This window comes from Oryzias latipes, chromosome 17, assembly GCF_053564925.1.
Source record: "Oryzias latipes strain Hd-rR chromosome 17, Olatipes_Hd-rR_3.1".
Classification (NCBI taxonomy): Eukaryota; Metazoa; Chordata; class Actinopteri; order Beloniformes; family Adrianichthyidae; genus Oryzias; species Oryzias latipes.
In genome coordinates this window covers 14,460,053-14,476,489 of record NC_136253.1, presented here as the reverse complement: position 1 = coordinate 14,476,489, position 16,437 = coordinate 14,460,053, and the positions used below count along the sequence as shown (strand labels likewise).

The 16,437-nt window shown below is 41.3% G+C and overlaps 2 protein-coding genes across 2 annotated transcripts; both read left to right on the top strand.

The window, feature by feature from the left end:
- The first annotated feature begins 2,649 nt into the window (after positions 1-2,649).
- dnajc5b (DnaJ (Hsp40) homolog, subfamily C, member 5 beta) lies at positions 2,650-8,351 on the top strand. The gene is made up of 5 exons (XM_004078765.5): positions 2,650-2,846; positions 4,601-4,721; positions 6,453-6,666; positions 6,748-6,922; positions 7,712-8,351. The coding sequence occupies exons 2-5, from the start codon at positions 4,615-4,617 to the stop codon at positions 7,807-7,809; spliced, it is 594 nt and encodes a 197-aa protein (XP_004078813.1). The 5' UTR covers positions 2,650-2,846; positions 4,601-4,614; the 3' UTR covers positions 7,810-8,351.
- Positions 8,352-8,603: 252 nt separating this feature from the next.
- On the top strand, positions 8,604-16,424 carry LOC101169972 (E3 ubiquitin-protein ligase TRIM63). The gene is made up of 9 exons (XM_011486227.4): positions 8,604-8,880; positions 9,939-10,111; positions 11,581-11,755; positions 11,865-11,960; positions 14,427-14,660; positions 15,018-15,040; positions 15,176-15,297; positions 15,573-15,835; positions 16,083-16,424. Exons 1-9 carry the CDS (start codon positions 8,761-8,763, stop codon positions 16,158-16,160), a joined length of 1,284 nt encoding a protein of 427 aa, XP_011484529.3. The 5' UTR covers positions 8,604-8,760; the 3' UTR covers positions 16,161-16,424.
- The last annotated feature ends 13 nt before the right edge of the window (positions 16,425-16,437 follow it).

Here is a 16,437-nt window from a genome sequence, read left to right as displayed (position 1 = left end):
GGGGGAGGCGGGGTGATGACGTCAGTGGGTGCTTGGCACTACCGCCCAAAGTTCAACATGGCAAAATCTGTGTTGAGGGAGGCTGCAGCTGTCCTCGAACAGCAAAACCAGCAGGAAACAGCAGGAGACGATCTTCTAAATGTCCTTTTATTATTGTTATGATTATTATTCAGTGACTGTTTGCTCATCATTTTTTAAATCCATGCGGCTAGTGCTTTGTTCTTTGGCAGAACCCAGAAGAAGGGTTCGTATTAACCCTTGTGCTATCCTATGGGGTCCAGATGACCCGATCCAGATGACCCAATTGACGTGTTCTCCCTACCATGACAAAAGTGGATAAAGGTGGAAAGATTTCATGTAATCCATGGACACCAGTGAAGATCACAAATCATTGAAGAAAAAAGGTTCAGCGCACTGTCTAGTGGGTCTAGATGACCCAACTCCCAATGTTAAGGTGCCTAGGATAGCACAAGGGTTAAGCTAATACGTGCTCACAACATTTAGCCCCAGATGACCTTAAACTCCGCGCAAGCAAAGCCCCAATGACCATCTTGGCTGCACATATATTTGTGTGAATAACATCAGCCGCTATTTTGTCTTGACGCGATTGAAAATACAAATCTACACAATTGTTTGCACGGTTTCTCAGGACTGCGAAGCAGCATTTCTGCACTCCAAGCTGCCTCCACCAGCTCACACACCATCCCATAGCCGTTTCTCTGCTTGGAGACACAGTTTTCCCATGAGACAAGTTCTCCTGATTCCTGCAGCTCACTCACGTTGAGCATCCGGACGGACTGCGTTCTAAAGTCTCTTCCAGAGCGCAGACCGTAACAAAGCCCCCTCCCCTGCTCGGTAACAATACGAGTCAGGCTGCACTGCTCAGAGACATGCTTGGCTCGCATAGAGCGGCCAGCTGGCCACACCGAGTGAGCACTGACGTCATCGCACCGCCTCCACTCTGGAAATGATGACTGAAATTTAATTATTATTAGAAAATGAAAAAGCATTTTGGAGGATAGATTTTTGATTTTTATTTTTGTATCAATTGATGCAGTTATATTGTGAAAATGAAAAAGCATTTCTATTAATAAATTATAATTGTCAAAGTAGAAATTTCTAATTGAATTCTGCAACACATTTACTATACAACCTTTTGAAAATGAAATGTCAAATACAATTTTTTTTATCATAAGTAAGTGACAGAAATGTTGAAGAAGAAGAAAAAGAAAAAGCTGTGCGGTGGATTGATTTTTCAAGTCTACAAACACAGCTTCATTTTGAAAATGAAAATGAATTTCTGGTATTGACTCTTATTTCTAATTATTCAACATAAATGCTTGTTCTAACCTGTTCTAAGGCAGGTTAGAGCAATAAAAATAACAACTCTTCTGCCCTCAGCCAAATGTGCTGATTCAGCCTGTGAGTGAGCTAAACTTAAAGGGCTCGCTTTTCTCGAGACACATTTTAGTTTGTAAAAAAAAATTAAAGCCGCAAGCGGCGTTGTATGGCCTTCAGGCGCTACACGCCCCGTCCCCGCCCCGTACGCTTCTCACAGGGTTTCGGATACATAAAACAGCTTTACTTTCGACGCATGCGCACCACCCCGCCAGCGCCTGCCCATCTTTTCCAAACCACTTGTACACACTGCATGTGGCCACTAGATGACAGCGTAAGACACACAACTTATAGCTTCACAATGAATTGTTAAATCTTTTTGCCCCAAATAAGAAAAATTAACAACTAAACCAATATTAAACTTATAACAAAGAAAATGAAACATTGATCGAGACAGAACAACAACAAATGTTTGCTAACAATGAACACCCTTGTAAGCACTAAAAAACAAACAAACTGAACATGTCTGTCCTAATCCATGTTGTTGCACTCAGAATAGAGAAAATGTGGGTTTTTGTCTCAATTTGCCTTGGCACTAATTTAATTTAATATAATTCTCTAGAGTTTCTTCAAAAACCACAAGGGGTGAATAGGAATTTGAATCTGTTTTTGACTTTACAGTGGAAGAAGGATTTTGTTTTGATGTTTGTTTTCTAATTTTGTCTTGGTTTGCATTTTATGCCATTTTTGTTTTGTTCGTAGGTGTTTTTTTTTCAATGCCACCAGTAATTAGTTTTCATTTTTACAAGCTGCTTATGTTTTGAGTATTTTTATTGCTAAAAAGTTTTAATCATGCCTGCCTCCCCCCCTTATGTCTTCTGCCTTTGGCTCCTCCATCACCATGATTCTTCACAGCAGTGCTCTGAACGCATAGTAGAAGAATTCCAGGAAGGTGATGGAATGTTGGAATTGTTTTTGTGCTGTTGGATGTGTCCTTTTTCATCAGCTTGTGTTACTTGAGAAGCGACCCCTGCAGTCATGTGAATGTACTGCAGCTGTCTATATGGTCTTAAATGAGTTAAAGCTCATTCCGGTTTTGCCTCAGGGAGGTTCTAGGTGCCGCATCCTTTAGGTGAAGGTTGGTTTCATCGTCAATTTTGTGATGACACCCAATTGACTCTTCCTCATAGTCGGATCAATCAGCTGCCAGTGCTTCAAACGCACATTTAAATTCAGATTAAGAAAAGACCCCTCACATTCGTCTATCAGCTCTATTATAGTTGCCATAGAAACCTCCCCTCTGTCCACCACAATGCATCTACCAGAGCGTTTCTTGGAAACCTGAGCAGGCGTGGCGTCCAGTTGTCACCTGAGCCAAAGTCCTGATGAATGTTTGATGGAGGCTGTCAGAGATCCTGTGAGTCACTAGACCAGACCTGAACACCTGGACAGGTCGACGTTTGGCGAGGACACGACGTGCTGAGAAGCTGCAAGTCCTCAACAGTCAGGTAACTTTTCTTTGGCTTCTTTCAAAGTACCATCATCGCAGTTGTATGTATCACTAGGAAAAAGGCCTGTTATTCACGTGTTAAAGAAATCCCAACCTGGATCTATGTGAATAAAATCAGAGGATGCGACCTCTTGTTCTGGATCTGTTGAGGAAATGGTATTTCAAAAAAGTTTGGTTCACTTGTTCTTTATGTCTGAGGCCTTTCTCATCTTGACCTCCTCCATCAACCTTGAGTTTTTTCTGTAGTTAATGCTCCACCATCATCAGATCGGCGTCATCGGTATCTTCATAATCAAAACACAAACTCACAAGCAATCCAAAGTTAGATCTTTGAGTTTTGGTGACGTCCTTGCTTTAAGGCTGATGTCAGAGAATCTGTCATGAATTATTGATCAGAGTGGATGCTCTGTCCCAGGATCTCTGCAGCTGCTGGCTCCTCCATGACACTGTCTTTCCAAACTTTCCTTTGAGAGTTTCTTTTTCTAACTTTGCCTGTGCATTTGGCGCCAGGAGATCTCATTAACCCTTGTGCTATCTTAGATGACCCCACCCTTACATTGACGTGTTCTCCCTACCATTATAAAGGTGGATAAAGGTGGAAAGATTTCATGTAATCCATGGACACCATTGAAGATCACAAATCATTGAAGAGAAAATGTTCAAAGCACTGTCTAGTGGGTCTAGATGACCCAACTGCCAACGTTAAAGTGCCTAGGATAGCACAAGGATTAAAGAAAAGACTGATAGATAAAAACAATTCGGTCTTTTTATGCTACAAAATGTATTTAATGCAAACATTACACCTGTTCTCCAAACTCAGTGTAGTTAAGAGAAAGTAAGACAAGAATTCAGTTATTGTTAGAAACTTCTACGCTCTGGAATCTTCTGAACTTTTTTGTATGTAAAATCTTTACCGTGTTTTCAGCCTCTACAACCATTCTGATATCAAAAAAATCAGCTCCATCAGAAGAATCTTGATTGCTCTTTTGTTTTTAACCATTTCAACGCTTTTTGGAAAATGAAATTTAATGCTTCCTGAAAAGGAACAAGCACATTTGAATTTAAAGAATTGTGCACATTTCCAAAGCTTCCAAAATGACAGATTTTATGGCTTCTTATATTCTTTAGCAGTATTCTTTCCTAACAGTATTAACATTTAGTCAGATAATCTAGCAATAACAAACATTTCCATCAGTTTATAACATGTGTTGCACTGTTTACCATTACAATTTTGTAATGAAAATGTGACTATTTATTGGTTTTCTCAACTATTTAACCTTCTATTGATTTTACTTGACTGCTTACTCTGATGTTAGGTTTTTGTGCAAACTGTTATAATTTTACAGAAGTTTTGAGTTTCTTTGGCTAAATTAATTTTGCAACTGTTGTCTGAAAGTTCTAAAAATTATTTCAAATATTTGCTTTTATTAGTTAGTTAATCACATGTCAGCATTTTCAGCTTTTCCTAAAAAAACAGAAAATGAAAAAATTTCGGGTCTTTTTACGTTCACCATTATAGTCCGTGAGTCATATAAAGTCATGCCGAGCATCTCAGACTGGAGTTAAGTCGTCGTTGAAAACATTTACAATTATTGCAATGATCCCATCATCTGACATCCTCTGCTGACAGGGAGCTTCAGGCCACAGTAGTGTTTGTGTTTGGTTAAAAAGGTCCAACTGGCACTGAGGCATCGGACCTGTCTGCCACATCCGAGCTGCTTCACCTGTGTGATGTTCCTGCACCTGTAACAGGTGATGGTGTCAGGATGTCTGAAGGGAAGCAGCGAACTCTGTCGACCTCTGGAGAGTCTTTGTATCAGATCTTAGGGTTGGAGAAAGGCTCCAGCCATGACGAAATCAAAAAGTCCTATAGGTGAGTTTACTCTCCTGCAGTCAGCTGACACATGATAAACAGGATGGAGCTGATTTCACGTTAAGCATAGAAGCATTAACCCAAGGTACAGGGCTGCTCTTTATGAAGGATATTTCAATTCTAATTCCACCTAAACAAACTGTTTGGCCTAATGAACCAACTGTGCTGAACATTTAGAGTCACATTATTTCACGCTGGCTGCTGATTCTTTTGTTTCATCCTCAAAGTAAATGGCTACAATGGAAGATTTCTAAAACAGATTTTTCCCTGGTTGCAGCATGGGGTGGCTGTAGTTTAGTCTTTGTTTATCTTTGAATACAATATTTCCTACACAGTAGTGGATTTAGGTGTGGATGTTCTGGGACCAGCATAGAAAGTCATACAAAAAAATAAACTCAAGACAAATAAACAAAGAGATCAATGTAATAACACACCAAATACATTATTCCTGAACTTTTAAGTTGTCATATCAAATATCCTCTTACAATGGCATCGGACCTCATCTGGAGAGAGCAAAGATTCTTACTCTAATGAAGGAGGGGAGGGTCTTAACTTCAAACTTAGTTTAAAAAAAGTTCTGGTTGTTTTCAAATGTTTGAACTATTTATGCAACAAATGTATTTAAAGACACACCAATGAAAATTGTGTGTTTATTGGTGTTTTTAACATTTTCAGTAAGCATTTTCCTCATGATGGCAGACAATAAAATTTTGATAAAAATTAAATTTCTGAGTATTATTTTATTCAAATCGTTTAGAATTGGGAGCAGAAGAAATAATGCAGTTTGAAAAAGCTTGTGGGTTTTATGTAGAGAATACTCTGGGTGGGTTACAAGTTCCCTGATCTGCTCCATTCTGATGTATCCACCTGTAGACGACTAGATCTTCGCTTTTCCTCATCCGAGCATCTGGCTCAAGACTCTGCGGCTGGAAAGCTTCAATACCGCTCGTCATTTTTGTTGCACCGCTAATGTTAGGTCAGAGTTTTGCGCGGGGCTGTAAGCTAGTGGAAGAGTATGTAAACAAAGGGATAATGGGAAATTAAAGAAGGCTCACTCTGTGCCAACGGTCCCAACCACAACTCAGAGGCAAATTTCTGATGAACAACTGCTGCCCTGCAGGAACTAAGTCCAAGAAAACAACATGTTTTTTTTTGTCTGAAAACAGTGCAATCATAATAAAGAAACCACTAGGAATGTTCTTTTTATATATTATACATGATAATAATAATAAGATGATCGGGTAGGGCTTCAATGTTAGGTTCATAGAGGACATGTCAGGTAAAGATTATCGTGATTATTTACTTGCTTTGTTTGGATTGGGTTTGTCATGAGGATCGAAGGTTTATCTGTAGTTTAACTCATCTCATATGTTCCAGAGGAGCTCAGAAAACTCTCATCCCTCATCATATTTTCCTCCCTCTAGATTCTACAGACATTAAAATGTAGTGCTTTCTTACAGCTGAATCACTTTTTATTTTTTTATGTTTAATAATACCTCACCAAAAACATTGGAAACTACTTGCCACTCATAATATTGAAAAAGCAGTCTGCGTGAAATGATCATTTTCCACGTGCTTTTACTCCTGATTGTTTATATAGGTTTAAATAAAATGAATATATTTATAATCTGAAGCCTTTTTTAGCTGATCCACAGTTCTCACAGAAAATTTTACTCTGATTTAAATGGATAAAACTGTTGTGAGCACTGAACCTCCTGTCTCTGGTGTCAGGAAGCTGGCACTGCGGTACCATCCAGACAAGAACCCGGAGAACCCAGAGGCAGCTGACAAGTTCAAGGAGCTGAACAATGCTCACTCTGTGCTGACCGACCTCACCAAGAGGAACATCTACGATTCATACGGATCCCTGGGGCTGTACGTGGCCCAACAGTTTGGGGAAGACAATGTCAACACATACTTCATGCTGTCTACCTGGTGGGCCAAGGTGGGAGTGGGGCTTATGTTCATTCTGAGCATGAACTGTGAACTGTGAGCTGTGACCTTTCAAGGCTTGATTTCCTTCCAGGGTCTTTTTTTGCTGTGTGGGATCCTGACTGGATGTTATTGCGGCTGCTGCCTCTGCTGTTGCTGCAACTGCTGCTGCGGAAAACTTAGGCCCCCGCCCGCAGGTGAGGGGGCAGGGCCAGATTATGTGTCACCTGACGACCTGGAGGAGGAGATACGCAATGATCCAGGCAATGGTAAGATGACCACACATTTTTAACATTCGTCTTTGATGTTTTAACTATAAAAATGAAAAACCATTTCTCATTCAAATATGAAGAACTTCCTTAAAAACTGATAGTTTGTCATTTTAAAAACAGAAAAAGCTGCATGATTGGCTTCCATCTGATCTTTGACATTACAAACACTAAAAGTACTGCAAAATATCATATTAAAAATATCAATGCGTGTTTTAGTATCAGCCCTGGAACAGACTGGCGAGCTGCTCAGTATCTCGCCTTCACCCAAAAGTAGCGGGGTCGGCTCCAGCAGCCCTGTGACTCAGAGCGGTGGATGGATGATTTTATTGTTGTCAACAGTGATTTATAGGGTATTTCAGACAGGAAATCAACTCTAAACCTGAAAAATGGCAAATCAAATGGTTTACAAAGAGGCAAATTGTAAAAGTTATGCTGTTATGATCGTCTATTACCAGGTACCAGCTGATGTGGGCTTAGAAAAGAATACTAGGGGATATTTATGGAAACACAGACCAGAATAAAAATAGTGACGATGCTTCCATCTGGTAGTCTTCATTCACAAATGCGGTACTCAAGTCAAAGTACAAATATTGTGCCAAAAGGTTTGTCCAATTTAAAAGTATGTCCTTCAGGCCTTGTTGAAAAATCCCAAAACAAGTTTTCTTTATGCACAGATGAGGTAAATAACACACTTTACCTTTAGCAATGTTGTCGCCATCTACAGAAAAGAACTTGTAGTTGTTGTTCCTCTGAGGTTTGCTGAATGTGTGTTTTATTTGTTTGCAGACAGTGAACCGCCGATTGTCCACCAGCCGACCAACGCCAGCGAGAAGACGCAGCTGATAGGCGATGGACATCGCAGATACGGAGACACGTACACTTGAGGCCGAGTCGGACCAGGAGCGCCATGGCTCATCCCTGCCGCAAACCCACACATCAACCAGCAAAACCACTTAAATCAGCATCCCTTTGAGTTTCTTAAGAATCAGTCTGACATTTGTGAAAACCTGACAGCATCTGACTGGCTCTGCCTTCACCCTGCAACCTTAATACTTTCATCAGTAACAAGCTGTCTTCAAACATCCTTAGCTGCAGACTTTAAGGATTTCTGGCAAAGTAAGACTGCAGTTTAATTAATTAATTAATTGTTCAGGTACCATTGCTCATCAAACTTATGCTGTGATTGGCTGTTGATTGTTGGGGTTTGAGTGGGGACGAAGCATAAAAGAGAAAAGCTGCAGACTATTTGTGCACTGAAGCCTTTCTCCCTCCATGTACACACATGCACTTGGCCTATAGAGATGATGTAGATAATGCTTTGGTTTGTGCTTTACTTGCGTTGGGAAAACATGTGGTCATGTGACCTAACCTGAGGGGGGGGTCTCTGCTGTTTTGTCACTGAATAAATCATTGAAGTGTTATTCCAGTGTGTGTGGGCTTATTGTGAGTCTGTGTGACGTTAATGCTGTAGATGTGTAGCTCCTGAGTAAGTCTGTCACTGGATTCTACTCTGAAAGACGTGACTTCTGGTTCTGAGGGACTCTGACCACCAGAGAGAGCTCTGCAGCTACAGAAGCTGCACTCTGCCCCTTTAACTCACTCACCCCCCCCCTCCTGTTGCAGCCCCCTCTACCCTCCAACATGCCACTTGCTAACCTTTGACATATAAGGGTATGTCGGCACGGCAACGGCTGACGTCCCCTCGTCTAAAAACAGACCAAGAGCAGCTCACAGGCCGGAACCTCTAGTTGCTCTTTGTTGCACTTTTTTCCTGGACAGCTTCCCCTCTTCCCCCATATCCCACCTTCACCTCACAGGTGGACAGTTTCTCTGTCATGGAGAGCCTGGAGAAGCAACTCATCTGCCCCATCTGCCTGGAGATGTTCACCAAGCCGGTGGTCATCCTGCCATGTCAACACAACCTGTGCCGCAAGTGTGCCAACGATGTCTTCCAGGTGAGACACACACAAGTTTAAGTTTATGGCTAAGCCCAAACTAATGACAAAGCTTTTTCATTGTAACCCTTGTGCTATCCTAGGCACCTTAACATTAGGAGTTGGGTCATCTAGACCCACTAGACAGTGTGCTGAACCTTTTTTCTTCAACGATTTTTGATCCTCACTGGTGTCCATGGATTACATGAAATCTTTCCACCTTTATCCACCTTTGTCATGGTAGGAAGAATACGTCAACGGTCATCTTGACCCCATAGGACAGCACAAGGGTTCAAGACACGTCTAAACCTAAAACTTCTTTAAGCTCTAATCTGTCAGATGATCATAAGGAACACAAGTTAAACTCATTAACTAGAACTAGGCTCTGAAAAACTGTTTTTTACCTCTGGATGAGATGTTTGTCAGCCTTTTCAAAGCTGCTGTCAGCTTAATTTTAGCTGCAGCTGTTAGATTTAGGTGATGTCAATTCATTTCCCTAATTTTTTCCAAATATGAAACTGACAAAGATAATAAAAGAGGTTTATATCTTTGTAAAAGAAACAAACCTATGCATGCCTTCTCATCCTGAAAAGGCTCATCAGGAATTAGACACTGCCTCGTAAGCTGATCATGTTATGTGTAGGTATTACTGATGAAATGACATTTACCATCATATTTCACAAATTAAGGATGAGAAGAGAGTATTTTCTGATCATTTTGAGACTGTTAAAATCAGTTTATGAATAAAAATAACTATTCAGTTTGTATTTTGGAATTCTGTTGACTTTAATGGAATTCCCCCTGTTGGTCAAACTAACACAAGCTTCAGGATTGCAGAATGAATTATAAAATGGTTGATTGTTCTGAAAGTTGATGCTTGTCATTAGTCGCTGATGTGCTGCTGGGTAAAATGAAGGCCTGGCGCTGTGTAACACATGTAAACATTATATATCTACAATACTGTAATTTTCAGAATAAGCTCTTTGTTTGGAATATGGAATGTATGTAAACATTGCTGTCAACATAGCTTATCATGTTTTTATAAGGACCTGAATGTGTGCAATGCCCCCCCTGTGCAGGCCTCCAACCCCTACCTGTCTGCGAGGAGCGGCTCCACCGTGACCTCAGGGGGGCGTTTCCGCTGCCCTTCCTGCCGCCATGAAGTGGTTCTGGACCGGCACGGGGTGTACGGCTTGCAAAGGAACCTGCTGGTGGAGAACATCATCGACATGTACAAACAAGGGAACACCAGGTAGAAACACTCACCTTGACTTTACAAGAATAAAGACCACCTGAGATGCTCCCATGAGGCTGCTGTCTCCCTTAACTGACACACGTGTCACACTGTGTGTGTCAGTGTTGTTCCTATGGTTACGGGTCAGCATGTTTACATGGCATGGCTGAAACTTTGATATTTGTGGGGCTTTAAATGTTTTCTTTTGTTGTGTCTGTTGAAAGAATTACAGTGTTAATTGAGACAAAAAGACACCTGACTTGTGACTAACAAGTGTGTTATTCAGTGCATTGAAACTGTGGATCCTCTTGGTTTCTGATGTCTTAACAGATCTTAAGAGTCCTTCAGAGATCTTGATTGCCACATGAACTGCAATGACATGTACACATTTCCCTGTCTCCTGAAGCTACATAGTACGTGCACACCGGGCATTTGACGCGCGTTGAAGAATGCACTAAACACGGGTTCTGGAAGCCCAGGGTATTCACACTGGATAACCAGGGAGGGACTTCTCCTTTTTATTCGTGTTCTACTGTTTACTAGCACATGTTCGCCACCCACAGTTGGAAGAGACTGGGTGTGAAATGTCGAAGTGGTGCAAATCTTGAGAATCTTTTTTTTTCACACCTCTATTCCGATCTATGAAAGAGTTCTCCATTTGTCCTCCGTGATCAATTTCCAAACGGTTGGCACTTGCATGAAGAAAAGAGACGCCAACCATACGTCACTGCCAAAAGCAAGCCTCTGATTGGTCAAAGTTCAAACAGGTTTTACTTTTAACATGCGTTCAAAGGCCACATGTTTGTACATAGAGCGTTAAAATGTCGAAAAACTCGTGTAGCTACCCGTGAACGCGAGAGATTTAAAAGCAGAAGCCAGAAATTTACCTGTGTTTACATAGACTTTTCACTGAAAGAGGCAGCTTGAATGTTGCTGAGGACTGTGAGAACTTAGCTTCAGAGCGAACTAACCAGCAATGACAGCAAGTTTGATTTGTGCAAACAAGGCCAACCAACTCTTCTCAGATTTAGGCTAAAGAAATCAGACTTTGAAATAGAAAATTGAAAAACCTAACTTTATTTATGTTTGTCCTAAAGTTATTTCTGCCCTCATTTATGATACTCTCAGCCAGTCCTTATGTTTCAGAGAGCAGCAGGATTCCGCGCAGGTCTCCACACGTCACATGTTTGCGACATTCACACTATTTCAGTCAGATAAACAAGTTGGGCAATAAACTTTCATCTCTAATATTCAGCAGTGAACAGCAGCTTGGAGGTGTTCTGATGGAAACAATAGAATTATTTCAGTAGCTGTTTAGGGGATTCTGCTTTTTCTAAGGGTTTTATAACACACCCTGATGTTCACTGATTGTTGTGAGAGCTGGAGGATTGTCTGCAGTCATGGTGTCCTCATCTTGCTGGTGAGGATCTGAACCATCAGGAATAATCCTGACCACTGACTCTGTTCATGACCTCTATGTCCATCAGTAAACCGGTTCCAGAAGTCAAGACAGATCAGCCTATGTGTGAGGAACACGAGGATGAGAAGATAAACATCTACTGCATCACCTGCAGTGTCCCCACCTGCTCCCTCTGTAAGGTTTTTGGAGCTCATAAAAACTGCAACGTGGCTCCTCTCAATGACGTCTTCGGCCAGCAGAAGGTCAGACCCAAACCACGGCACCCTCAACATCCACTGCAGCTTTCATTTGATTTTTTTTCCCCTTCACACAGCGACACATCAGTGCAGGACTGAGCGTTTGTGTTTGCAGGTGGAGCTCACCGACTGTGTGTCCATGCTGGTTGGAAACAACGAGAGAGTTCAGGCCATCATCAGTCAGCTGGATGAAACCTGCAGAGCCATTGATGTACAATTTTCACCCACCTTTATCACAGAATCTCCCCAAACTGAACCAGACTCATGAAAGACACCAAACACACATAAAACATTTTGAACAATAGAAACATCTAAATGATTCTGAAGACATGAAAGCTGGGGGGAAATTATTTTAAGTAAAAGCAAGATTTTAAAAAGGGTATAAAGCAGCTTAGTCCAGGACATATAAAGGCATGCCAAACACACATGATGCATACAAAACAAATACTTATAGTACACACAGAAGGAACACAAGTAAACACACATTTTTTGTAAAACATAAAATACTTGACCTTTAAATAGATATAAAGATTTAATTAAAAAAAAGGAACTAAAGGACTATTTTAAAGATAAAAATACACAGAGCATAAAGATTCAATGAAGTTCATTGTGTCTATAAGTTCTATTAAGCACTTAAATTGTTTTTTTTTTTTTTTTTTTTTATCAGACACTGGGTTTGTTTTGTGTAAAACCTACCGACATGTTTCGGCGGAATGCCTTCCACCTTCGTCAGGGTCGTCATCAGATGGTGGCGTGTGACGTCTTTAAAAACAGCTGATTTGTGACTGAGGCGGAGTCACCTGTCAAACTTTGACAAGTGACTCCGCCCCTTGATGTCCGTCTTTCTCTGGAGGATGTTGCTCCAGGTGTGAGAGAGCAGGAAAGCCCCCTCATCCCGGTTCATGGAAGTGTGGGCTCGTTTTCTGATCTCCACCGCCTCCATGATCCATCTGCGGTGTCTGTTGTCTTCGGTGCGGAGGACTTTGGCCTTTTCCCAGTCCATGATATGGTTTTCTTGTTTGCAGTGATCCGTTATGGCTGATTTCATGTTTTCTTGAACTGCCTGTTGTCGTCTGGCTCTTGTTAGTATTTTGTTTGTTTCCTTTTCGCATTCTTTTTGATGTTCTGTTTTTCTTGTGATGAAGGAGCGTCCTGTTTCTCCGATGTATGTTTTATTGCAGGTGTGACATGGGATTTCATAAATGACATTGCATTTTTTATTTTGTTCAATCTTATCTTTTGGGTGAACCAGTAGTTGCCTGAGTTTTTTATACGGTTTCACTGGGGTGCTGATGTGATGCTTTTTCATGGCTCTTTGGATGCGTTCTGTGATTCCTCTGATGTATGGCAATGTAACCATTCCTTTGTTTTCTGGTTTTTTCCTCAGTTTTTCCTTCTCTACTTCCTTGCATTTCCTCTGCTCCACCTGTGTTTGTCCCTTTTTTATGGCCCATTGAGGATATTGACACCTGGTTAGTGCATTTTTTATGTGTTTCTTCTCCTCCGTTTTGTCCTCCCCGTCCGTTACCAGCTCTGCACGCTCAAACAAGGTTCTTACGACAGATATTTTGTGAGTGGTAGGATGTTCTGAGGTCCATAATAAATATTGGTCTGTGTGAGTTGGTTTCCTGTGTATTTTTATTTTTATGTCTTTGTTTTCCATGTGTCTGATGTTGATGTCCAGGAAGTTGATGGAGTTGTCTTTTTCCTCTTCATGTGTGAATTTGATTTGTCCCGTATCGTCCATCGTGTTCAAATGGTCTGTGCCATGAAAAAGCATCACATCAGCACCCCAGTGAAACCGTATAAAAAACTCAGGCAACTACTGGTTCACCCAAAAGATAAGATTGAACAAAATAAAAAATGCAATGTCATTTATGAAATCCCATGTCACACCTGCAATAAAACATACATCGGAGAAACAGGACGCTCCTTCATCACAAGAAAAACAGAACATCAAAAAGAATGCGAAAAGGAAACAAACAAAATACTAACAAGAGCCAGACGACAACAGGCAGTTCAAGAAAACATGAAATCAGCCATAACGGATCACTGCAAACAAGAAAACCATATCATGGACTGGGAAAAGGCCAAAGTCCTCCGCACCGAAGACAACAGACACCGCAGATGGATCATGGAGGCGGTGGAGATCAGAAAACGAGCCCACACTTCCATGAACCGGGATGAGGGGGCTTTCCTGCTCTCTCACACCTGGAGCAACATCCTCCAGAGAAAGACGGACATCAAGGGGCGGAGTCACTTGTCAAAGTTTGACAGGTGACTCCGCCTCAGTCACAAATCAGCTGTTTTTAAAGACGTCACACGCCACCATCTGATGACGACCCTGACGAAGGTGGAAGGCATTCCGCCGAAACATGTCGGTAGGTTTTACACAAAACAAACCCAGTGTCTGATAAAAAAAAAAAAAAAAAAAAAAAAAAAAAAAAAAACAATTTAAGTGCTTCACAGAGCATAAAGTTGTCAGCCCTAAGTTTCTGATGAAGAGTAGTTTTTAAAAAGCTCTATAAACAGGTAAAAAATAAGTTCCGCCAGCTTGACTGCTACTAACTAACCACTAGCAGTAGTGGTTAGTTAGTTAAGGACCATGAGAGACTCGCGTTTCTCCTGGGTCTGAGCATCTGCTCTTTAGGCTCTTTCATTTGGGGTGTTTTTGCAGGAGAACAGCCGCAGACAGAAGTCGCGGGTCTGTGAGACGTTTGATCACCTGTTTGTTCTGCTGGAGGAGAAAAAGAGCGAGATGACGCTGAGGATCAATGCTGAGCAGGAGGAGAAGCTGGACTACATCCGAGGTCTGAGGAGGAAGTACAGCGAACACCTGGAAGGCACTGCCAAGCTGCTGGAGACCGCCATCCAGACCATGGATGAGTCTGAGATGGCCGTGTTCCTTCAGGTGACCTTGAATGCGGCATGGACTTTTAGTTCAATGAGAAAGAAAAGAAAAGGTGCCTCCAGTTTGGTGTTGTTGAATCTAAATGCACCAAAGTTAACATGAGTGTTATTTAGTTCAAGCAAGAGTAAATGCAGTCAGTTCTTACTAAATTTAATAAACCAAGCAAAGTTCTGTGAAAGCTAATAATTTTACTGGACAGTCTTTCCACGGCTCTTCTGGTTCCTCCACATCTTTTCACCATACTATTTTAAGAAGATCAATGTCTGATCCAATAGAAAAAATCAGGCTGAACATAATTTAGATGAGAGGAGGAAGTTTCTTCATTAACCTTTTTTTCTGTTTTCTTTGCTTCCACAGACGGCCAAACCTTTGCTGCTGAAGTGAGTTTCTTTTTGTTGTCACTTCACATTGGTTTCTGTTTGGTTTACTTTAATTTGTTAGAATTTTTTCTATTGTTCTTAGTGATTTGGGTTTTTTGTCAAAATTCATTGTTTTGTCTGGCCGTTTTCTTTCAGACTGGTGGAGGGCACCAACACATCTCACCTGGATAAAGTTCAGCATGGCTACGAGAACATGGAGCACTTCAAGGCTAACTTTGATTGTCAGAGAAAGGCTCTGGCTCAAATCAGCTTCAGAAGTAATTTCCTTTCCTCCATCCATGATGAACATCCATGATGCTCAGCTGGATCTCAGTGGCAGTGTGGTGAACATCAGAGAGTCTCATGCAGCTGGAGCCAAAATAAAAACAGCTGAGATGTTGATTTATTTGTTGGTTTTTTAACTCAAATTGAAAAGTTTTGATTTGAGGTATAAAAAATATCAGGAAACCAGCAGATTCATGTTGTAAAATTCTTGTGTCCTAATTAAAGAAACAGCGACATAATTCATTGACCTTCTTCCTTTGTTTCCTAGTTGATGAAGACGATGAGGAAGATGAAGAAGAGGAGGCAGAGCTGAGAGTGACCACAGCAGGAAGTCGCATTGAGTCACAGCTGCATGCCACGCCAACATCTGCGCAGTTGCCGAATCACCAGCTCCCACCTATCCTCCCAGCCACGCCCCCACAGAGACATTCAGAGGCCCCGCCCATCCCAATTCCACAGGCAAGGAGCCCAGTGTCGTCTCCACCAAGCCAAACCCCACCTCCTTTGCCTCTACCCAGCTCCACCACACAGGTAGGAAGCTGGATGCTGGGTTCAGGTGTCTCACAATGCCCCCCTAATAAGACTTTAAATATTTTAAGTAAGTTTTTATTTTATCTTAAAAAATGCAATAAAAAGCATGCTGCTTTTTGCAAGTTTTGCCTGAAAAAACACATTACAGTTAATGTTTTAGGTTTCATGTGACTCGACCTGTTAAAGAAATGTTAATGTTTCATGAGGAGTTCATGGTCTCTCTTTTTCCTCTCTTCTTTCTCCTCAGTCGGAGCAGCAGAGTGACTCCGAGGACAAAGATGGACCCAAACATGTGTTCTCCTTCAGCTGGCTCAACCAGAAGTAAACCCAAATCCATCCCCTTCCAGTAACTGGATCAGTCTGGCATGGATTATTTTTTGCAGGACTTGATTAGTTTGATTCAGCGTTTCTGTTTTTAGAAAGTGACAGAACCACTTTTTAAGCTGTTGATATGTGTGGATAGAAAGGTTTTTTTGGTTAAACAGCTTCTTTGGTGACAGATGGAGGAAGGTTTGAGATGAAAATATGAGGCCGCCTTTCAAAACTTCCAGTTTTCTTTTGAATGTCAAATAAATGTTTTATTATCAAACACCGTTTTCTGA

Coding starts and splice junctions, on each gene's coding strand:
- dnajc5b (XM_004078765.5), top strand. CDS start 4,615: ATGTCTGAAGGGAAGCAGCGAACTCTGTCGACCTCTGGAGAGTCTTTG. Junction 4,722..6,452: donor GAAATCAAAAAGTCCTATAG/GTGAGTTTACTC, acceptor CTCTGGTGTCAG/GAAGCTGGCACTGCGGTACC. Junction 6,923..7,711: donor ACGCAATGATCCAGGCAATG/GTAAGATGACCA, acceptor ATTTGTTTGCAG/ACAGTGAACCGCCGATTGTC.
- LOC101169972 (XM_011486227.4), top strand. CDS start 8,761: ATGGAGAGCCTGGAGAAGCAACTCATCTGCCCCATCTGCCTGGAGATG. Junction 10,112..11,580: donor TACAAACAAGGGAACACCAG/GTAGAAACACTC, acceptor TATGTCCATCAG/TAAACCGGTTCCAGAAGTCA. Junction 15,836..16,082: donor TACCCAGCTCCACCACACAG/GTAGGAAGCTGG, acceptor CTTTCTCCTCAG/TCGGAGCAGCAGAGTGACTC.